This window comes from Dromiciops gliroides, chromosome 3 (assembly GCF_019393635.1).
Source record: "Dromiciops gliroides isolate mDroGli1 chromosome 3, mDroGli1.pri, whole genome shotgun sequence".
Classification (NCBI taxonomy): domain Eukaryota; kingdom Metazoa; phylum Chordata; class Mammalia; order Microbiotheria; family Microbiotheriidae; genus Dromiciops; species Dromiciops gliroides.
In genome coordinates, this window is record NC_057863.1 from 662,972,151 (window position 1) to 662,995,843 (window position 23,693).

The following is a 23,693-nucleotide window of genomic DNA, read 5'->3' on the forward strand; positions in this document are numbered from 1 at the left end:
CTTCTCCCCTTCCCATTAGGACCCAGCTTTGAGGGGCAGAGAGGGAAACAGTGGGACCCTCAGGGGATAGATTTCCGGTGGCAGCCAAGCCCCTGCTCTTAGAGGGAGGGGCGGAGGTGTGACTAAGGGAGTAGAGGAGAGGTTTAAAAGCCCAGTGTCCTGACTGCCTGGCCTCAGTACCCCCATAGGATCCAGCTGTTTTCCAGGGACAGACTGGCCCTTAGGGAAGATAACGAGATAGAGGGATAGGACCCCTCAGTGTTCAGAATGGGCTGTGGCGGGTCAAGAATGGAGACCGGCCAGGGCAGTAAAGGCTGTCAGGTTCTGGGCAAGTTAAGTGGGGGTGCACGAGTCTGGGCTCCAGGCTGCAGGGAGAACGGGGGCGGGGTGAGGACATGGGGGAAGGGGATGCCTGGGAGAGGCGGGGGGCCGTAGGGTGGCACATCCTGGTGAGGAAGAAGAGGCGTGGAGCAGGCGGAGCTGGAAGAAGGCCAGGGGGTTCTGCTGAGGAGGGGAAGGCTCTGAGTCCCAGAGCAGGGAAAGGGAAGGAGGGGGACAAGTGCTGGAGGCCTGGGGAAGGAGGAGCTCTCAGAGAGGACCAGCCTGGGGGGTGTGGCCCGGGTGGAATTCGAGCCCTGGGGTGGAGTCTGAGGGCCCGGGAGGAGGGAGAGGGGAAGAAAGGGTCCATTCCATTGGCCGAGGAGTTCCACGTGACGGAGGACAGGGCGTGGGGAGAAGAGGCAGCCCGGGTCCGGAGATCCTGGCCCTGGGAGTGATTGGAGGAAAGGGCCCAGCCGGGGTCTCGGGGGCGGGGCAGGGGGGGGGCTCTGGGGACTAGGAGGAGCCTCCCAGCGTGGGCGGGCAGAAAACCGGAACTGGAGACTGAGATCTCGCTGCCTTCTTCCGCTCCGAGCTGTAATCTTTGTTTTCTGCCTGTGACCTGAGATCTCTCTGCCTCCTCCCCCCGGGCCGATATCTCCGCCCCCCCCCCCCAGATCTCTCTGCCTCCTCCCCCCGGGCTGAGATCTCTGTCTTCTGAAAACCATCTCTGCACATGCTAGCCCCAGGTAGGTCTGAGCCCCCAAACCCCACTTCTGCCGGCTGCCATCTCCATCGTGGCCCATCTTCCCCATCTGACCCCTTGGTGAGGGTCAGCCAGGCTGGCCAGGAGCAGGCCTCCTTCTTGGGCCTGGCTCTCTGGTCTGCCCCTTGTTTCTGCTTCATGTTGAGGCTCCCCTCACATCCCCAAGGTCCTGGGGTGCCATTCCCACTGTTACCATGGGGCAGCTGACCCACCTTCCCCTGTCACCCATAGTATCAGGTGGAGGGAGAGCTCTGAGTAAGGAGTCATTGAGACTCTGCCTGGTCTCCTCCCATTTGGGACCCCAAGCTCTTCCTACTTCTGGGGTCTCAGTGGGAGGATGGGGGAGGGGCACGAGGCCAAAGACAAGGAGTGGGGCAGCTAGGTGGCACAGTGGATAGAGTACCAGCCCTGTATTCAGGAGGACCTGAGTTCAAATCGAGCATCAGACACAACAATTACTAGCTGTGTGACCCTGGGCAACTCATTTAACCCCAATTGCCTCACAAAAAAAAAAGAAAAGAAAAGAAAAACCATAGACAAGGAGTTAGGGAGGGTGGCAAATCCTCCTGCTCAGACCAAGTTCACTTCCAAGCCGGACCCTCCCTGCTCCCCTCTTTGGAAGTGCTCTGAGGCTCTAAGCTCTATAATTCCGGGCAGGTCAGCATCCAGCCTAGGAAGAGAAAGCAAAGTCAGTGTCTCCCCAACACCAAGACCCTTCTCCCTCCCCAGGTCAGCCTGCAGACAACCAAAGGCTATTCCAAGGAGAGAGCCTGGAGCCAGAGAGAATGACCCCGGGGACCCAGAGACCCCCATCCCAGGTGAGTGCAGCCCATCCACAGACCTGAGCTAAGGTGGGATCCAGCAGAGCCAAGGAAGCTTTATCCTGTCAGATGGAAGTTGTCCTGTGCCGTGCTGTCAGCAGAGCAGACATGGTCCTCCTGGTTCTGCTCATTTCCTTCTGCCTCAGACCACCCCACTCTTCCCTGCTCTCTCTGAATCCCTCTCACTTGTCATCCTTAGGTCCAGTCAATGAGCATTTAGACAGGGGCTCCTCTGTGCCAAGCACTGTGCCAGCCTACTGGGGATGCAAAGGAAGGTTCCAACAATAACAGGCCCTGCCCTCAAGGAGCTCACGGTCCAATGGGGGAGACAGTGTCAGCAGCTGAGTCCACAGAAGGTCTCTACAGTATGGATGGGAGGCAGCCTCAGAGGGAAGGCTCTAGCAGGGTCAGGGACCAGGAAAAGCTTGTGTTCAGAAGCTGAGATGGGAAGGAAGCCAGGAGGGGCAGGGGAGGAGGAAGGATACTCCAGGCATGAGAGACAGCCACTGGAGGGGCACAGCATCAGGGATGGGGGGCCTTGGTCAAGGATCAGCCAGGAGGCCAGTGTCCTTGGGCCAGAGAGGAGGCGGAGGGGAGGGAGGTGCAAGAAAAGTGGAAAGGGGCTTGGGGCTGGTACTGTGGTGTCTGTTCTGTGCTGGGAGCCTTAGAAATAGTAAATCATTTGATCCTGTGGGGAGAATTGTCAGGGTCCTTGCCAGGGACATGCAGAATAAGGGAGCACAGTTTGATGCCAGACAGGTACATGGCAGGTTGTTGACCCACTCAAGAGTGATGGACACTTGGTTCCTGTGACCTCACAGCTCACATGTTATATGTATGTATTTATGTGGGCATTTATATGTGTGTACATGTACATATACATGTATGTGTATGTATACATGTAGATGTATATGTGTGCAAATAGAGCTTTATCCCTATCTACTTATCTATCCTCCATCTCTGTCTGTCTGTCTTCCTTAACTCCTTGACCCAGGGTCCTTAAGCAAGGAAAGGAATAGAAAACACCCCCCCCCCCAAAAAAAAAAAAAGAGTATACTTCCACTCTTCAAAGGCCTTTAGCAGCTAGGTGGCACAGCTCAGAGCATGCTGGCCTGGAGTCAGGAAGACAGAGTTCAAATGCAGCCTCAAGACACTCACTAACTGTGTGACCCTAGGCTTAACCTACCAACTTAACCCTGTTTGCCTCAGTTTTCTCATCTGTAGAATGGGCTGGAGAAGGAAGTGGCAAACCATTCCAGTATCTCTGCCAAGAAAATCTCAAATGGGGTCAGGAAGATTTGGATAGGACTGAAAAGACATCAACAGCAGGATCTTCTTAGACAGTCAGCTGGTTAATTAGCCTTTGTTAAGGGCTCTTCTTTGCCCTATTTGGTTGGATCAGAGGAAGGGGGTGAGGTCCTGGAAATCTTCCTGGTCCTCTGAATTTTCTTTTTGTGATATGGGGCTGGGGGAGGTACTGAAGGAGACACATTGGGCACCTTCTGGCCTGAGGGGCTCATTCTCCAATGTCATCTCTTTTATTTTTTAAATTTTATTATTTTATTTTTTAAGTGAGGCAACTGGGGTTAAGTGATTTGCCCAGGGTCACACAGCTAGTAAGTGTTAAGCGTCTGAGGCTGGATTTGAACTCAAGTGCAACTGACTCCAGGGCCGGTGCTCTATCTACTGTGCCACCTAGGTGCCCCTCTTTTAACCGTTTAATCCTTTCTTTTGGTTTTCTTGGCAAAGATACTGGAGTGGTTCACCATTTCCTTCCCTATTTCATCCCATTTTGTCAGAACTCTGCACTCTGACCTGTCCATCTCTGGTAATCCAGCATGGCTAAGCTCCTAGTTTCCTTGAGCCCCTACACAAGCCCCTCTGCCACAACAAGGCAGTGATCCAGGAAGGGGCCGCATAGTAGGCCCTCAATACAGGTTTGTTTCCTTGTTTCCTCCATACAAAATATGTACAAGGTCAGCTGCAGGAAATCCAACAAAGAAGGTGGACCATGGGAGGCTTCTTGCAGAAAATGGGATTTTACATAAGACTTGAAGGAATCCAGTGAAACCAGGAGGCAGAAACAGGGGGAGTGGAGGTTGGCAGCAGACAAGACATGGTGGGGAGATAGGGAGGAGCCATGAAAATGCAGTCAAGAGATGGAGACTCAACTGTGAGAAATAACAAGGAGGCCAGTGTTACTTTATCCTGAGAACATGGGGAATAATGGAGGAAGGAGGGGAATGGTGGTGGAAGTAGACAATTGGGGGAGGGGGAACTTCTAGGAGTGACCAGCCTTGGGGGTGGTAGGTAGCCTAGGTGGAATTGCAGCCTTGGGGTGGATCGTGGAAGATTGGAAGGTGTCCAGGGCAGAAGAGGGGTCATTCCAGTGTCAATGGCATTCTAGATGATGGAGTTCAGGTCTTGGGGGAGAGAGGCAGGCAGGGTCTTGAGGTCTTGGGCTTGGGTACCACTGGTAGAAAGCTCTGATTTGGGGGCTTTAGGGTCAGAGCAGGGTGGGGCTCTTGGAGCTAGGACCCACCCAAAAAGCTAGATCAAAAGCAGAGCCCTTAGACCTGCAATTCCTATGCCTTCTTTCCTTAGAGTGCTTATTCTGCCTTCTTTCCTTGAAGATCAGATCACTCTTCCCTCTTCCCATGCAGCTCCGATCTCTCCTTAATAATTTTTTTAAGTGTTTTGTTATTTTCCAGTTACATATAAGCAAATATGTATAAGGATAATTTGCAACATTTGTTTTCACAGGATTTTTCGTTCCAAATTTTTCTTCCGCCCTCCCTTCCCTCCTTCCTCCCCAAGATAGAAAGCAGTCTGATATAGGTTGTATATGTACAATCGCACTAAACATATTTCTATATTAGTCATCTTGTGAAAGAAGAATCAGAGCACAAGGGAGAAACCTCAAAAAAGGAGGGAAAAAAAAACAGTCCAAAAGTAGAAACAGTGTGGTTCAATCTGCATTCATAATTCACAGTTCTTCTGGATGTTGAGAACATTTTCTATCATGAGTTCTTTCAAACTGTTTTGGATCATTGCACTGCTGAGAAGAGCCGTGTCTGTCACCATTGTTCATCACACAATGTTGCTGTTACTGTGTACAAAGTTCTCCTGGTTCTGCTCTTCTCAGTCAGCATCAGTTCATGTGAGTCCTTCCAGGTTTCTCTAAACTCCTCTCCTGCTCATTGTTTCTTACATCACAATAGTATTTCATTACATTCATATACTACAACTTGTTTAGCCATTCCCCTTGTGGATGGGCATTCCCTCAATTTCCAATTCTTTGCCACCACAAAGAGAGCTGCTATGAATATTTTTGTACATGTGGGTCCTTTTCCCTTTTCTGTGGTGTCTTTGGGATACAGACCTTGCAGTGGTACCACTGGATCAAAGGGTGTTCAGCACTCCCATAGTCCTTTGGGCATAGCTCCAGATTGCTGTCCAGAATGGTTGGATCAATCCACAGTTTAATATATATAATATTAAATGTATTTCTGCATTAGTCATGTTATAAGAGAAGAATCAGAGCAATGAGGAAAAACCTCAAAATAGAAAAACAACAGCACCAAACCCAAAAGAAATGGTATGGTTCAATCAGCATCTATACTCCACAGTTCTTTTTTTTTCCTGGATTTGGAGATCCCCTTCCATCATGAGTCCCCTGGAACTCTTCTGTACCATTCCATTGGTGAGAAGAATCTAGTCTGTCACAGTAGATCAACACACAATGTTGATGGTACTGTGTACAATGTTCTTCTGGTTCTGCTCATCTCACTCATCATTAGTTCATGCAAATCCTTCCAGGTTTCTCTGAACTCCTCCTGCTCATTGTTTCTTACAGCACAATAGAATTCTATTACATTCATATACCACAACTTGTTCAGCCATTCCCTAATTCATAGGCAACCCCATAATTTCCAATTCCTTGCCCCCACAAAAAGAGCAGCTATAAATATTTTTGTACATGTGGGTCCTTTTCCCTTTTTTATGATCTCTCTGGGAAAAAGACCCAAAAGTGGTATTGCTGGGTCAAAGGGTATGTACAGCTTGCTTTATAGCCCTTTGATCATAGTTCCAAATTGCTCTCCAGAATGGTTGGATCAGTTCACAGCTCCACTAACAATACATTAGTGTTCCAATTTTCCCACAACTTCCCCAACATTTATTATTTTCCTTTGTTGTTATATTAGCCTATCTCATAGGTGTCAGGTGGTACCTCAGAGTTGTTTTAATTTGTATCTCTAATCAATAGTGATTTAGAGCATTTTTGCATATGGGAATAGATAGCTTTGATTTCTTCAGAAAACTGCCTGTTCATATCCTTTGACCATTTCTCAATTGGGGAATGACTTGGATTCATATAAATTTGATTTAGTTCCCTATATATTTTAGAAATGAGACCTTTATCAGAAGTACTGGCCATAAAATTTGTTTCCTAGCTTTCTGCATCCCTTGTAATTTTGGCTGAATCAATTCTGTTTGTACAAAACCTTTTTTATTTAATGTACTCAAAGTCTTCCATCTTGTATTTCATCATATTCTCTATCTCTTGTTTGGACATAAATTGTTTTCCTCTCCAAAGATCTGAGAGGTAAACTTTCTTCCTTTCTTAATTTATCTATGGTATCACCCTTTATGTCTAAATCTTGAACCCATTTTGACATTATTTTTGTATAAGGTGTAATATGTTGGTCCATGCCTAGTTTCTGCCATACTATCTTCCAGTTTTCCCAGCAATTTTTGTCAAATACTGAGTTCCTATCCCAGAAGCTGGAGTCTTTAGGTTTAGCAAACAGTAGATTACTATAATTATTTATTTACTACTGTCTCCAGTGCCTCACCTATTCCATTATCCACCACTCTGTTTCTTAGCCAGTACCAAATAATTTTGATGACTGCCGCTTTAGAGTATAGCTTCAGATTTAGTATGGCTAGCCTACCTTCCTGTGCATTTTTTTATTAGTTCCCTTTGTGAACTATTTTTTTTTTTGGTGGGGCAGAGAAGGTTAAGTGACTTGCCCAGGGTCACACAGCCAGGAAGTGTCAAGTGCCTGAGGCTGGATTTGAACTCAGGTTCTCCTGAATCCAGGGCCAATGCTTTATCCACTGCGCCACCTAGCTGCCCCCTGTGCATTTTTTATTAGTTCCCTTGATATTTTTGAGTTTTTGTTTTTCTAGATGGAATTTCTTATTATTTTTTCTAACTCTATAAAATATTTTTTAGGTAGTCTGATTGTTATGTCACTGAATAGCTAAATCCTGCCTCCTTAGTATTTTATATTGTCTACCATTAACTTTAAATGGAATTTCTCTTTCTATGTCTTACTGCTGAGCTTTGTTGGTCACGTGTAGAAATGCTGATCATTTATGTGGGTTTATTTTATATCCTCCAACTTTGCTAAAGTTAATTGTTTCAAGCAGTTTTTTAGTCAATTCTTTGGAATTCTCTAAGTATACCATCATATCATCTGCAAAGAATGAAAGTTTTGTTTCTTCCTTGCCTATTCTATTTCCTTTAATTCCTTTTTCTTCTATTATTGCTATAGCTAACATTTCTAGTACAATAAGAAATAATAGAGGTGATAATGGACATCCCTTACTAATCTTTTATTTAAGATTTTTGCATCAACATTCATTAGGAAATTGGTCTATAATTTTTTCTGTTTTACCTCAGTCTGGTTTAGGTTTCAACACCAAGTTTGTGTTATAAAAGGAATTTGGTAGAACTCCTTCACCTATTTTTCCAAATAGTTTGAATAGTATTGGAATTAATTGTTCGTGAAATGTTTGGTAGAAATCACTTGTAAAGCCATCTGGGCCTGGAGATTTTTTCTTAGGGAGTTCATTGATGACTTGTTCAATTTCTTTTTCTAAAATGGTCCTGTTTAAGGATTTTATTTGCTCTTCAGTTAACCTGGACAATTTGTATTTTTGCAAATGTTCATCCATTTCATTTAGATTGTCAAATTTGTTGGCATACCGTTGGGCAAAATAGCTCCTAATTATTGCTTTAATTTCCACTTCATTGGTGGTGAAATCACCCCTTTCATTTTGGATACTGGTAATTTGGTTTCCTTCTTTTTTTAAATCAAATGAACCAAAGGTTTATCTATCTTACTGGTTTTTTAATAAAACCAGCTCTTAGTTTTATTCTATAGTTTTCTTGCTTTCAATTTTATTAATTTCTCCTTCGATTTTCAGGATTTGTAATTTAGTGTTTAATTGGGGATTTTTAATTTGTTCTTTTTCTAGCTTTTTTAGTTGCATGCCCAATTCATTGGTCTCCTCTTTCTCTTTTGTATTCATGTAAGCATTTAGAGATATAAAATTTCCCCTAAGCACTGCTTTGGCTGCATCCCATAGGTTTTGGTATGTTGTCTCATTGTCATTCTCTTGGATGAAGTTATTGATTGTTTCTATGATTTGTTGTTTGACCCATTCATTCTTTAGGATGAGATTGTTTAGTTTCCAATCAATTTTCAGTCTACATGTAATTTTTATTGCATCATGATCTGAGAAGGATGCATTTACTATTTCCACCTTTCTACATTTGACTTTGAGGTTTTTGTGTCCTAATACTTGGTCAGTTTTTTAGTATGTGCCATATACTGCTGAGAAAAAGGTATATTCCTTTCTATCCCCATTCAGTTTTCTCCAGATATCTATCATATCTAACTTTTCTAATATTCTAGTCATGTCTTTAACTTCTTTCTTATTTATTTTTTAGTTAGATTTATCTAATTCTGAGAAGGGAAGGTTCAGATCCCCCACTAGTATAATTGTGCTGTCTATTCCCTCTTGTAATTCATTTAACATCTTCCCTAAGAATTTGGATGCTATACCACTGGGTGCATACATGTTTAGTATTGATATTACTTCATTATCTATCATATCTTTAAGCAAGATGTATTTTCCTTCCTTATCTCTTTTCATTAGATCTGTCTTTACTTTTCCATTGTTTAAGATAAGAATTGCTACCCCTGCTTTTTTCTTTTTTTCTTTTTTTTGTAGGGGAATGAGGGTTAAATGATTTGCCCAGGGTTACACAGCTAGTGTCAAGTGTCTGAGGTCACATTTGAACTCAGGTCCTCCTGAATCCAGGGCTGCTGCTTTTATCCACTGTGCCACCTAGCTGCCTCCTACAGCTGCTATTTTTAAGTCAGCTGAAGCATAATATATTCTGTTCCAACCGGTTTTCTTTATTCTGTGTGTATCTCTCTGCTACAGATATGTTTTTTGTAAACAACATTGTAGGATTCTGATTTTTAATCTACTCTCCTATACTCTTCCATCTTATGGGAGAGTTCATTCCATTCACATTCACAGTTAAGATTATTAACTTTATTTCCCTCCATCATCTTTTCCCCTTTGTACTCTTCCCCTTTTTTCACCTTATTCCTCCTCAGCAGTATTTTGCTTCTGAGCACTGCCTCCCCCAATCTGCCCTCCCTTTTATCTGCCCCCTCTCCTTTTTATTTACCCTTTTCTTCTCTGCTTCTACCCTCCCTTTTCTCAATACCACCCTTTTCCCCTTCCCCCTTTGTTTCCTTAAGGAGTAAGTTAAGTTCCTTTATACAAATGGGAGTGTATTTTATTCCCTCCCTGAAACAACTCAGAGTAAGGTTGAAACAATACTCACCCCTCCCTTCTTTCCCTCTATTGAAATGAGTTCTTTTTTGGGCTTCTTATAATGTAATTAACCCCATTCCCCCTTTCCCCTTCCTCTCCTCCACCTAGTCTTCTTTTATTCTGCCCTTTAAGTTTCTTTATATCATCACATCAAAGTCAGTTTAATAACAATACCTTAACAGAGTTAAAAGTATTATCCTCCCTCATAGGTATGTAAGCAGTTTAACTCTCCCCCACCCCAACCTCAACCCCTCTTGTTTACCTCTTTATATTTCTCTTGAGCCTTGTATTTGGAGATCAGATTTTCTGTTCAGTTCTTGTCTTTTTCTCAGGAAGCCTTGGAAGTCCCCTATTTCATTGAATGTCCATGTTTTCCCCTGAAAGAGAATGATCAGTTTTCCTGGGTAGTTGATTATGGGTTGTAATCCAGGCTCCTTTGCCTTCCTGAATATCAGATTGCAAGCCCTGCCATCCTTTAATGTTGAAGCTGCCAGGTCCTGTGCAATCCTGACTGTGGCTCCATGATATTTAAATGGTTTTGTTCTGGCTGCTTATTGTATTTTCTCCTTTACCAGATAATTCTTGAGTTTGGCTCTAATATTTCTTGAAGTTTTCCTTTTGAGGTCTCTTTCAGGAGGTGATGGGTGGATCCTTTCAATGATGATTTTATCCTCTGGTTCTACAATTTCAGAGGAGTTCTCTTTGACAATTTCCTGGAATATGGTATCTAGACTCTTTTCTTGATCATGGCTGTCAGGTACTCCAATAATTCTCAGATTGTCTTTCCTAGATCTATCTTCCAGGTCAGCTGTTTTTCCATTGAGGTATTTCACATTTTCTTCTATTTTTTCAGTCTTTTGATTGTGCTTGACAGATTCTTGGTATCTCATGGAGTTATTAGTTTCCATCTACCAAATTTTAATTTTTAAGGCATTATTTTCCTCAGTAATCTTTGGCACCTCTTTTTCCATTTCGCCAATTTTTTTCTCTCATTTGGCCAAGTGTATTTTTTAAGGAATTGTTTTCCTCAGTCAATTTTTGTGCTTCTTTTCCCAGTGTAACTCTCATTGCTCTCATTTCTTTTTCCATTTTTCTTCTACCTCTCTCATTTGTTTTTTTTTTTTTTGCAGGACAATGAGGGTTAAGTGACTTACCCAGGGTCACACAGCTAGTTAAATGTCAAGTGTCTGAGGCTGGATTTGAACTCAGGTCCTCCTGAATCCAAGGCCAGTGCTTTATTCACTGTGCCACCTAGCTGCCCCTCATTCGTTTGTTTTTTTGTTTGTTTTTTTGTGGGGCAATGGGGGTTAAGTGACTTGCCCCGGGTCACACAGCTAGTACATGTCAAGTATCTGAGGCCGGATTTGAACTCAGGTACTCCTGAATCCACAGCTGGTGCTTTATCTACTGCGTCACCTAGCTGCCCCTCATTTGGTTTTGTTTTTGTTTTTTTGTTTTTTTAGTGAGGCAATTGGGGTTAAGTGACTTGCCCAGGGTCACACAGCTAGTAAGTGTTAAGTGTCTGAGGCCGGATTTGAACTCAGGTACACCTGACTCCAGGGCCGGTGCTCTATCCACTGCGCCACTTCCCACTTGAGTCTTCACTTCTAGGCATTTTGACAAACTCATTTGAGTATGAGGTTTGGTTTTCCCTTTCACCATAGAAACTGTCAGTGGTAAGGGTCCTTTTTTATTTCTTCCTCATGTTGTAGCCTATTTTGAAGTCTGCTCCTGGGGCACAGGGGTCACTATTGCAAGGTTCTTAATGCTCTCAGCTGCCCCTGTATTAGCTTCTCCACTCTCAGCTGTGTCAAGTTGCAGCCGTGTCCAGCTGCCCGCTGAGCTGTGCTGATCTGATCTGTGCTAAGCTGAGCAGTGTTGAGCCACCTTCTCCTTTCACCCAGGTGAGAATGACCTTTCCTGAAGTCTTCTAAAAAATCTCAAATAGGAGGATTGTGTCTATCTGCCTTTTTGTAGGTTCCAGAATCTCTTTAGAGGCTTGATTTAATATTTTTGAGGGAAACCTGGGAAATTCCTGGCTACTTTTCACCATCTTGGCTCCACCCTGGAACTCTGCTTACTACTTTTTTTTCCCCAGGGAAATGAGGGTTAAGTGACTTGCCCAGGGTCACACAGCAAGTGTCAAGTGTCTGAGTCTGGCTTTGAACTCAAGTTCTCCTGAATCCAGGGCTGGTGCTTTATCCACTGTGACACCTAGCTGCCCCTTTTATTTTTTTTTGCAGGGCAATGTGGATTAAGTGACTTGCCCAGGGTCACACAGCTAGTATGTCTCAAGTGTCTGAGGCCAGATTTGAACTCAGGTCCTCCTGAATCCAGGGTCAGTACTTTATCCACTGTGCCACCTAGCTGCCCTTGTTTACTGCTTTTTGAGATAAGATCTCTCTGCCTTCTCTTGGAGTTGAGATGTGCCTAGATGTTTGGTTGATGTGATGGAGTCTGATGGAAGGTTCACTGAGCTGAGGCTGGTTGTAGAAATCTGCCAGTGACCTGCAGAGATGATAATTCAATCAATCCAGCGGGGAGAGTGTGGAGGGAGCCTTGAGGAAGAATATTCACCAGTCTAGGTTGTGATATGTTTCCTGGGCCATCAAAGGAGACTTGAAAAGTGTGATCAGCCATGTGGGAGGTAATGCAGGAGAAAGAACCCCGCGGGCCCCCCCCCCCCCCAATGAGAGAGGATCCTGGAGGAGAGAGAGGAGGGTCAACCTTGTCATCTGAAGAAGAGAGCTTAGTTAGGACTGAGAAGATACCATCAGATTTGACACTGAAGAGATCAATGGGACATTCAGAGAGAACACTATACTGTCTTGGCCTGTTGGCCTGCCCCCACCTTCCCAAAGATACTGAGTTGGTATTTTTGCTCTGGAGTACTGATTGGAGGGCAGAGAAGAGAGGAAAGAGACGAGTGGGCTCAGGCTGAAGAAAGCCAGAGCTCCTAGCAGAAAGTTGTCTTCGGGCATGATTTTGTTTGTAAACTTGTAAGCCAGTCTGTAAGGGAGTGAGGAGTGAGAGACAGAGGAAAATGGAGTTCAGAGTTTTGAAGGAGTTTGGCTTAGAAAAAGGTGTGAGACAGAATGATAGCTCAAAGGGGTGGTAAGGGTTTAGTGAAGGGTTCCTTAAGAGTAGGAGAGACAGGCATGTTTGAATTCAGTAGGAAAGTTATCAGCTGATAGTGACAGGCCAAAAATTTGGAAGGGGAGGGGGAGGGATGATTGAGGGTGGATACTTTTGGAGAAGACAGCATCAAATAACCCATGTACATGGTTGGCCTTGGCAAAGACAAGGGCTCCCCCTTTCTTTTTGTTTGTTTTTTGTTTTGTTTTGTTTTGGTTTTTGTCGGGTTTTTTTTTATGTTTAGAATGTGTTCCGGCTTCTCTTCCTCCCTCCCTTCCCATCCCCCCTCACCCCAAGAACTGAAGCAATTCAATATAAGTTATACTTGAGTAGTCATGGAAAACATCTCCACATTAGCTAGGTTGTGAGAGAAAACAGATCAAAACAAAACTTCAGATTAAGGAATTGTCAAAGAAAAAAAAATATATTTCAATTTGTTTTTAGATACCATCAGTTCTTTCTCTGTAGATGGATTACAACTTTCATAAGTCCCTCAGGGTTACATTGGATCATTGCCTTGCTGAAAATAACCACTTGCTTCCCAGCAGATCATCTTAGACTGTTGCTGTTATTTTGTATATAGTACATTTTACTCTGCTTCACTTCATGTGGGTCTTTCCAGGTTTTTCTGATAGCATCCTGTTCATCCTAACTTTTATATGGTACCTTAAACTTGACAAAGAATTTTCTTCACAATAGCCCAGCAGAGTAGGTACCATATGGTTTGCCATTGTAGTCAATCATCATAACTATTTCCCTCCATCCTATTCCCTTCCCATGATATTTACTCTATTTTCTATCTCCTTTTACCCTATTCCTCCACAAAAATGTTTTACTTCTGACTCTCCCCTACCCTGCTCTACCCTCCCTTCATTCACCCTTCCCTCCTTATCCTCTTCCCCTCCTACTTTCCTGTAGGTAGAAATAGATTACCCCAATTGGGTGTGTCTTATTACCCCCCTTGAGCCCACTCTGATGAGGGTAAGGTCTTTGAGCTAATTCTATGCTCAAAATTTTTCTTCCTCCCTCCCTATGAAATCAAGCAATTCAATATATGTCATACATGTGCTGGTATGCATAACATCTTTACCTTCCTGGAAAGTGTTTTGCTTTTTTTTTTTTGCAGGGCATTGAGGGTTAAGTGACTTGCCCAGGGTCACACAGCTAGCTAGTAAGTGTCAAGTGTCTGAGGCCGGATTTGAACTCAGGTACTCCTGACTCCAGGGCCGTACTCTATCCACTGTGCCACCTAGCTGCCCCCCAAAGATAGTGTTCTAATCAGACAGTGAGAGAGTAGAGAATTGGTAAATACCAAGGTTGATGAGATGTAACAGGATGAAAAGCTCATGTTAGTCATCAGTTTCTTGAAGCACAATGGAGAAATCTGACAAAAGTTCCAAGGTAGAGGAGCCAGGTGAGAAATGAGTTGATGGGTGAGCAGAGCTCTTCAGTTAGATGGAGGTTTGGAAGTCATGGCATTATCCCATGGTGGTGGAGGATGGATGTGGGAGGATGGAGAAATAAACAAGTTGGGAATAGCTCTGTTGAGTAGGTTAGAGAATCAATTATAGATCAACTGTTAATCAATAAAAGAACTGCCTTCCTATAGTAATTGCCCACACTAAGAATAAATACAGGGCAGCTAGGTGGCACAGTGGATAGAGCACCGGCCCTGGAGTCAGGAGTACCTGAGTTCAAATCCAGCCTCAGACACTTAACACTTACTAGCTGTGTGACCCTGGGCAAGTCACTTAACCCCAATTGCCTCACTAAAAAAAAAAAAAAGAATAAATACTATACACTGAAGAATCATGACTCACAAAACCCTAAAGAAAAGGAAAACTTTGTAAATTCCTGGGAATCTCAAAAAGTGAGAGGGAAAGAACAATTTTTTTTTTCTGAAATTTTGCAATAGTAATAGAGGAAGCTAAAGGTGAAATAAGGAGTAGAATAAGAGTTTAAATCAATGCTTTAAAGATGTCCAATAAAATAATAAAAAGAAGTAATTCAAGTGATGAAAAAAATGAAAATAGTTTTATCCACATGGCAGAGAATATGACTAATAGAACCAAATAACAATTATTGGATAAGGGCGGTGAAATAAAGTCAAGGATGATACCCGAGTTATAAGTTTGTAGCACTTGAAAATAATATAATCTCTGAGAAAGTGGATTGAATCATTCTATTAGAAATGAAAAGGCATCAAAGACCATGTGCAATGGCTAATCATGGGGTCTACAGTCAGCAGATTGGAAAAATAGATGGCCCCTCACAGGAATCAAAGGATTAACAGATGAGGCCCTTCTCTTGTGGCCATCAGTTTGCCTCAACTGATTCTCTTGCGTCATGATCCCCAGCATTCTAGAGTTCTAGGGATCTATTTCAGTAGTTCATTCCTCATAAATATTCTGTCAGTATCTTTCTTGGGAATTAGCTCATAGTTAGTCCACCATAGTTACTCAATGCTATGTAATTAAACATGAAAATTAATGAACAGGTGCCATTACAAGGAAAAGCAATCATAAAGCAAAGACAGAAGCTGTTTTGTGTATGACACATCATACATATTTTTTTTCCTGTTACATGTAAAGATAGTTCTCAACTTTTGTTTATACAAGCTTTCCAATTTCAGATTTTTCTCCCTCCCTCTCCCCTCCCCTACACAGGTAATCTGATATAGGTTACATATATATATATGTATATACATATATATATATACATACATACACACACATAATAACATTAAACATATTTCTGCATTAGTCATGTTATAAGAGAAAAATCAGAGCAATGACGAAAAAACCTCAAAATAGAAAAACATCAGCACCAAAAACAAAAGAAATAGTATGGTGGTATGGTTCATTCAGCATCTATACTCCACAGTTTTGGGGTTTTTTTTTTTTTTTTGGATTTGGAGATCCTCTTCTATCATGAGTTCCCTGGAACTCTTAACATTGGTGAGAAGAATATAGTCCATCACAGTAGATCAACACTCAATGTTGATGATACTGTGTACAACGTTCTTCTGGTTCTGCTCATCTCACTCATCATCAGCCCACACAATACCCTCCAGGTTTCTCTGAACTCTTCCTGCTCATCGTTTCTTACAGCACAATAGTATTATTCCATTGCGTTCATATACCACAACTTGTCCAGCCATTCCCCAATTGATGGACATACCCTCAACTTCCAATTCCTTGCCACCACATAAAGAGCAGCTCTAAATATTTTTGTACACGTGGGTCCCTTCCCCCTTTCCATGATTTCTTTGGGAAAAAGACCCAAAAGTAGAATTACTGGGTCAAAGGAAAGCTCCACCTATTCCTAAACTCTCTAGTGTTTTTATTAGGAATGGGTGCTGTATTTTGTCAAAAGCTTTCTCTGCATCTATTGAGATAATCATATGATTTTGGTTGGTTTTCTTATTGATGTGGTTGATTATGTTGATAGTTTTCCTAATGTTGAACCAGCCCTGCATTCCTGATATAAATCCCGCCTGGTCATAGTGTATTATCCTGGTGATCACTTGCTGTAATCTCCTTGCAAATATCTTATTTAAGATTTTAGCATCAATATTCATTAGGGAAATTGGTCTATAATTTTCTTTCTCTGTTTTTGCTTAGCCTAGTTTAGGTTTCAACACCATGTTTGTGTCATAAAAGGAATTTGGTAGAACTCCTTCTTCACCTATTTTTCCAAATAATTTGTATAATATTGGAATTAATTGTTCTTTAAATGTATGGTAAAATTCACCTGTAAACCCATCTGGCCCTGGGGATTTTTTCTTAGGGAGTCCATTAATGGCTTGTTCAATTTCTTTTTCTAATATCAGTTTATTTAAGGATTTTATTTCCTCTTCAGTTAACCTGGGCAGTTTGTATTTTTGTAAATATTCATCCATTTCATTTAGATTGTCAAATTTATTGGCATACAGTTGGGCAAAATATTTCCTAATTATTGCTTTAATTTCCACTTCATTGGTGGTAACATCACCCTTTTCATTTTTGATACTGGTAATTTGGTTTTCTTTCTTTTTTTTCATCAAATTAACCAATATTTTATCTATTTTATTGTTTTTTTTAATAAAACCAGCTCTTAGTTTTATTGATTAATTCTATAGTTTTGCTTTCAGTCTTATTAATTTCTCTTTAATTTTCAGGATCTCTAGTTTAGTATCTAATTGGGGATTTCTAATTTGTTCTTTTTCTAGCTTTTTAAGTTGCATGCCCAATTCATTAATCTCCTCTTTCTCTTTTTTATTCATGTAAGCATTTAGAGCTATAAATTTTCCCCTAAGCACTGCTTTGGCTGCATCCCATAGATTTTGGTATGTTGTCTCATTATTGTCATTCTCTTAGATATAGTTATTGATTGTTGCTATGATTTCTTGTTTGGCCCATTCATTCTTTAGAATGAAATTACTTAGTTTCCAATTGATTTTCATTCTACTTTTCCCTGGCTCTTTCTTACATGTAATTTTTATTGCATCATGATCTGAGAAGGATGCATTTACTTTTTCTGCCTTTCTACATTTAACTATGATGTTTTTGTGCCCTAATACATGATCAATTTTTGAAAATGTGCCATGTACTGCTGAGAAAAAGGTATTCCTTCCTATCCCCATTCAATTTTCTCCAGACATCTATCATATCTAAATTTTCTAGTAATCTATTCACCTCTTTCACTTCTTTCTTATTTATTTTTCAGCTAGATTTATCTAATTCTGAGAGGGGGAGATTCAGGTCCCCCACTAGTATAGTATTACTGTCTAATTCCTCTTGTAACTCATTTAACTTCTCCTCTTAAGAACTTGGATGCTATACCACTTGGCGCATACATATTCAATATTGATATTACTTCATTATCTATTGTACCTTTAAGCAAGATGTAATTTCCTTCCTTATCTCTTTTAATGAGATCTATTTTTGCCTGCACTTTGTCTGAGATAAGGATTGCTACCCCTGCTTTTTTTACTTTAGCTGAAGCATAATATATTCTGCTCCAGCCTTTTACCTTTACTCTCTGTGTATCACTCTGATTCAAATGTGTTTCTTTTAAACAGCATATTGTAGGATTCTGGTTTTTAATCCACTCTGCAATTCGCTTCCATTTTATAGCAGAGTTCATCCCATTCACATTCACAGTTATTATTACTGTCTATTCCCCTCCATTCTATTTATCCCCTTTGTACTTTCCCCCCCTTCTTTCACCCTATTCCTCCTCACCGACATTTTACTTCTTATCCCTGCCTCCCCCAATCTGCCTTTCCTTTTTGTCACACCCCTCTCTTTTCTTTACCCTTTTCTCCCTTGCTTTTGTCCTCCCTTCTATCAGTCCCCCCCTTTCCCTTCCCCTTTTGCTTCCCTAAAGAATGAGTTAAGTTTCTTTATCCCACTGAATGTATGTTGTTCCCTCTTTGAATCAAATCTAATGAGAGTAGGGTTGAAACAATGTTCACCCCTCCTTTCTTTTCCTCTATTGTAATAGGTTTTTTTTCACCTCTTCATATGATATAATTCATCCCATTCCACCTCCCCTTTCTTCTCCCCCCCATAGACTCCCTTTTTAACCCCTTAATTTTTTTTTTTGTATCATCACATCAAAGACAATTTATAATTATACCCTCTGTGTAAAGTCCTTCTCTCTGCCCAAATACATTTACAGTTCTTAAGAATTATGAGTATTATCTTCCCGTGTAAGGATATAAACAGTTTAACCTAATTGAGTAACCTTTTTCCCCCCCCCTGTTTACCTTTTTAAACTTCTCTTGAGTCTTGTATGTCTAGATCAAATTTTCTATTCAGTTCTGGTCTTTTCACCAGGAAAGATTGAAAAACCCCAATGTCATTAAATGTCCATCTTTTCCCCTGAAAGAGAATGCACATTTTTGCTGGATAATAGATTCTTGGCTGCAATCCAAGCTCCTTTGCCTTCCGGAATATCATATTCCAAGCCTTGCAGTCCTTTAATGTTGAAGCTGCCAGGTCCTGAGCAATCCTGACTGTGGCTCCATGATATTTAAATTGCTTCTTTCTGGATGCTTGGAGTATTTTTTCCTTCACCTGATAGTTCTGGAATATGGCTACAATATTCCTTGTTTTCCTTTTGGGGTCTCTTTCAGGAGGTGATCGGTGGATTCATTCAATGATGATTTTATCCTTTGATTCTATGATATCAGGACAGTTCTCCTTAATAATTTCTTGGAATATGGTGTCTAGATTCTTTTTCTGGTCATGACTTTGAGGCAGTCCAGTGATTCTCAAATTGTCTCTCCTGGACCTGTTTTCCAGATCAGTTGTCTTTCCAATGAAGTATTTCACATTTTTTCTATTTTTTCATTCTTTTGATTCTGCTTGACTGATTCCTGGCGTCTCATGGATTCCTTATCTTCCAACTGTCCAATTTTAATTTTTAAGGCATTGTTTTCTTCAGTGAGATTATGCACCATTTTTCCATTTGGCAAAATGAATTTTTTAAGACATTGTTTTCTTCAGTGAAATTATGCACCTTTTTTCCATTTGGCCAGATGAATTTTTTAAGGAATTGTTTTCTGCAGTCAATCTTTGTGCTTCCTTTTCCAAGCTGCTGATTCTTTTTTCATAGTTTTCTTGTTTTGCTTTCATTTCTCTCCCCATTTTTTCTTCTACCTCTCTCAATTGATTTTTAAAATCCTTTATGAGCTCTTTCAGGAAGGCTTTTTGTTCTTGAGACCAATTCACCTTCCCTCGTGAGGCTTCACATGTAGGCAATTTGAGGGTATTGTCCTCATCTGCATTTGTGTTGGCTTCTTCCCTATTGATACAGAAGCTCTTGATAGAGAGGGCTCTTTTTTGCTTCTTACTCATTATTGCAGCTTATTTATTTATTTTTTAAGTTGAGATCTGCTCTGGGGGCACCAGGGTCCCTGTTTTGGGCTTCTTGTGCAGGCGTATAGGTGCTGTGTGACCAGCTTTTTACTCTGAGGCCTTTATAGTGTGTGCAGTTCACTCCCCTGCACTTCCTGTCTGAGCCCACTCAGTCAGGCGCCTGATCCCGCCTGTTCTGTTTGTGGCCCTACAGCTGGCAACTTGCCCTCTCAGCTGGTGCAGGTAGGTTTTTCCATTGTCCTTCTTGGCCACCAGATTTTTGAGCCAGTTTCCAGGGGCCTCAGTTGTTCGGCTGTGGCCAGCAGCTCCTGCTGACTTTCCCTGACCCCCTAGGCACTGGGCTGGGCCTCCCTTTTGCCCGAGTCAGACCGACCTTTTCCTGAAGTCTTCTAAATTATCTCTGGTTGGAAGACTGTGTCTCTCTGTCTCTTTGCAGGTTCTGTAGCTTCAGAATCCGTCCAAAGGCTTGATTTAATGTTCTTTTTGAGGGAACAGAAGGAGAGCTCAGGCAGCTTGCTGCTTCCTCTCCGCCATCTTGGTTCCGCCTCTCCCAACTGATGTGAGCACTGTTTCTTTTTTTTTTTTTTAAGGGGCAATGGGGATTAAGTAACTTGCCCAGGGTCACACAGCTAGCAAGCGTCAAGTGTCTGAGGCCATATTTGAACTCAGGTACTCCTGAATCCAGGGCCGGTGCTTTATCCACTGTGCCACCTAGCTGCCCCCATGAGCACTATTTGTTAAGACTCCTTCATGCTTTCATCTCACTGAGACTTTATTTCAGCCTTTCAGGAAATTAAGTAGAAAGTGCCTTTTCTTTGCTCTCTTCAGTGACCACAGGTAACCTTTCCCTCCTAGAATACCCAGGACTTGCCGGCTTCTCACAAACCCTTCATAGAATTTTCTTTTTTCTTAAGATTTCCCTTATGACACTTCTAATGAGGAGGAATTTCACCTCACCTTCTCTCTTTCTCCACAGACTCTCATCCCTCACTGGTAGAACACATACTTTCTCTGTTATTTCATAGGGAAAAACATTCAGTAGTAAGATATTTCTCCAGCTTTTATTCCTGCATCATTGTCACTTCAAATATAAAATTCTTTTCTTTTTTTTGTTTTTGTTTTTTTTTTAATTTTTGCAGGGCAATGAGGGTTAAGTGACTTGCCCAGGGTCACACAGCTAGTTAAGTGTCAAGTGTCTGAGGCTGGATTTGAACTCAGGTACTCCTGAATCCAAGGCCAGTGCTTTATCCACTGCGCCACCTAGCTGCCCCCTAAAATTCTTTTCTTAACATGCCATTGGGCTCTTAATGACTATGGTTTCAAGTATTGGCTCTGGCACTCTTAAAGGTGATAGGCATTTGGGGCAAATCTCTTCTGCTTCCTGCTTGAAGTGAATGAGGGTTGGACTAGATGAATTCTGGAGTCTCTCTGCTTAATTTTGTGATTTTTGATGTTTTAGGAGTCGGTGACATTCAAGGATGTAGTTGTGCACTTCACCCTGGAGGAGTGGTGCCTGTTGGACCATTCTGAGAAAGAGCTGTACAAGGAGGTCATGCTGGACAATGTCCAGACCCTTCTCTCTGTGGGTAAGGACCTTTGCCTCTGGTAACTCTGAATCTGCCATCAAAGCAGCGTCTTCATTCCCTACCTGCTGGGCAGGGTTTGAGCCTCTCTCAGTTATTTGAAAGGCAGAAGTGCTGGTGTCTCCACAGGCCCCTTCTGCTGCCTGGCTTTCCTGTGACAGGTCTTTGAATTATGTGAGGGGAAGCTGGCATTTCCTTTGTTCCACACAAAGTTGCCAGTATTAGAGAACCTCTTATTCAGAGTTCCTTGTAGAGGTGATGTGCAGTGTAACCTCCAAGTGGAGGTGAATTTTGTCTGCAAAATCTCTCACAACTGTTTATGCAGTTTTTCCCTGAAGATGGGCAGTGAAGGGAAACCCTCTACCAGCCGAGGCCTCCCTTTCTCTTTAAGAAGGGTGTAGAATTTAGAAAGGTCTTCTTGTTAACAAGCATCACTTTGTAGCTCATTGCTCCTAATCCTGCCTAGTGTGTCTGAGATTCAACAGTGAGATAAACTGAAGCACTTCTCTGGGCAAGATCACCTTTATTAGTAAGGGAATGCTACCTGCCAGTAAAATGGACCACTGTTCTACCTCTGGCCAAAGATCCCAAACAGACAACTCCCCTTTTATAGGTTTTGGGGAATACAGAGCAAAGAACAGAACAGGGAGATAACATCATGGGATTGAAGAGAGCATCATTGCAAACCAGACATGCTTGAAGGATGGCTTGGTGTCCTAGATGTTAAAGTCAGCACCCTAGTATTCATATGCATCCCTCAGGGATGGCTAACTTCCTTGAGTCAATGATGGATCAGTGATTGGCAGGAGAGCTGGATTTTGAAAGATAACCCATTAAAGACCAGTTGGATTCTGAACTAAGTTCACAGAGAAAGACCCATAACTCAAGCAATTAGAGGACAAAAGATTTTACTGGAAAAAATCAATTCATTGTCCATAGACTTAATAAATAAATGATGGTAAACCAATTTATTCTGCTCACTAATATAACAAGTTACATTATTCTCCTTCATTGTTCCCTTTAATTGCAGCACATGTGCTTTGTAAAACAGGGGATGCTATGAGCATTTGCATAGACCTACTATGTGCCAGGCACTGTACTAAGTCATTTGTAAGTATTCTCATTGGATCCTCACAATATCTCTGATTTTAGTACTGGCATCCGCATTCTATAGCTGAGGAAACTGAGGCACACAAAAGTGAAGTCATTTGCCCAGAGGCACACAGCTCCCAAGTGTCTGAAGCTGGACTTGAAATCAAGCCTTTCTGATTCTGGTCCCAGGGCTCTTATCACTCCATTTCCAGCTGCTTCTAATTTCTTTCTTTGTTTTTCTTTTCTTTTCTTTTTATTTATTTGCGGGGCAATGGGGGTTATATGACTTGCCCAGGGTCACATAGCTAGTAAGTGTCAAGTGTCTACAACCAGATTGGAACTCAGGTTCTCCTGAATCCAGGGCTGGTGCTTTATCCACTGCGCCACCTAGCTGCCCCTGCTTCTGATTTCTACATCTTTGGAAGCTATGGAGCCCCTGTGAAAGAGGTGGCCAGAGATGGGATTTTCTGATTGCCAACTGGCTGCATGATCCCATGATCCCCCTCCACAGATCCCAACAATCATTACCATGGAAACCCTCCATGAAGAATCCTGGGAACCATCCTGTGGTCCTTGCTTGCCCCTCCCCATTGCCTGAAGAGTCCCACATTTCACATTTCTCTCCATCCTCATCCTTTCTTCATTCCCCATGCCTAGGGCTTCCAGTTTCCAGAGAAGATCTGACCTCCTCTTCTCAGGAAGGGGGAGCACCATGGCTTCTGGAGCCAAAAGGCCCAAGGCACCTTTGTCCAGGTGAGTCACATGTAAGCAGCTGTATGAGAGATGTTTGTGTTGTAGTGAAGGGAGTGCTAGCCTTGGGGACAGGCAGACCTGACCTGGAAATTCCTGTTTAGTAACATGTTCCAGGGCACACCACTGAGCTTCTGAGCCTCAGTTTCCCCATCTGTAAAACAAGGTGTTTAACCTCCATGGCCTTCCAGTTTCCTTCCAGTGATAAGTCTATGATCGTGTGTAGGTCACTCCTTGGAACTTTGGGGTACAGAACTCTCCTGAAATCATTCAAAAAGGACTGCAGGTCTCCTGTAGGAATGAACACTGTCCTAGATTTTCTTCAAGTCAACAAACATTTATTAAGCACCTGCTTTTCATTCCAAGACCTGTGCTGCTGGCACCAGGGATACAAAGAAAGAGTGAGAAAATAATTATTAACAAGTATATGGGAGGGGCAGGTAGGTGGCACAGTGGATAGAGTACTAGCTGTGTGACCCTGGGCAAATCACTTAACCCCAATTGCCTTGCTAAAAAAAAACCAAAATAAAACCACAAGTATATGGGAAAACTCAGCTTCCCCTTTTTGTTACTTGCTGTCAGCCAGACTCACTGTGCCCCTTGGGACCACACCCAGATAGTAGCCAGCCAGCTGGCCTGGTTTGGGCAGGATCCAAATTCATTGGATTCTAATCGAGCCAACAGTTCCTGTCCTTCAGACCTGATATAATCTACTTTC

General features: G+C 42.2%; 1 protein-coding gene across 2 annotated transcripts in view; it reads left to right on the plus strand.

The window, feature by feature from the left end:
* Positions 1 to 886: 886 nt before the first annotated feature.
* The window catches only part of LOC122745423 (zinc finger protein 665-like), a 28,338-nt gene continuing 5,531 nt past the window's right edge, over positions 887 to 23,693 (plus strand). The window contains exons 1-5 of one of the 2 annotated variants that reach the window (XM_043990718.1): positions 887 to 945; positions 996 to 1,067; positions 1,814 to 1,902; positions 21,010 to 21,136; positions 22,883 to 22,978. In XM_043990718.1, coding sequence (XP_043846653.1) covers positions 1,055 to 1,067; positions 1,814 to 1,902; positions 21,010 to 21,136; positions 22,883 to 22,978 — 325 coding nt within the window. In that variant the 5' untranslated portion in view covers positions 887 to 945; positions 996 to 1,054. Of the gene's footprint in view, positions 946 to 995; positions 1,068 to 1,813; positions 1,903 to 21,009; positions 21,137 to 22,882; positions 22,979 to 23,693 lie in introns of those variants that run through there. The other variant, XM_043990719.1, reaches the window with a different exon arrangement.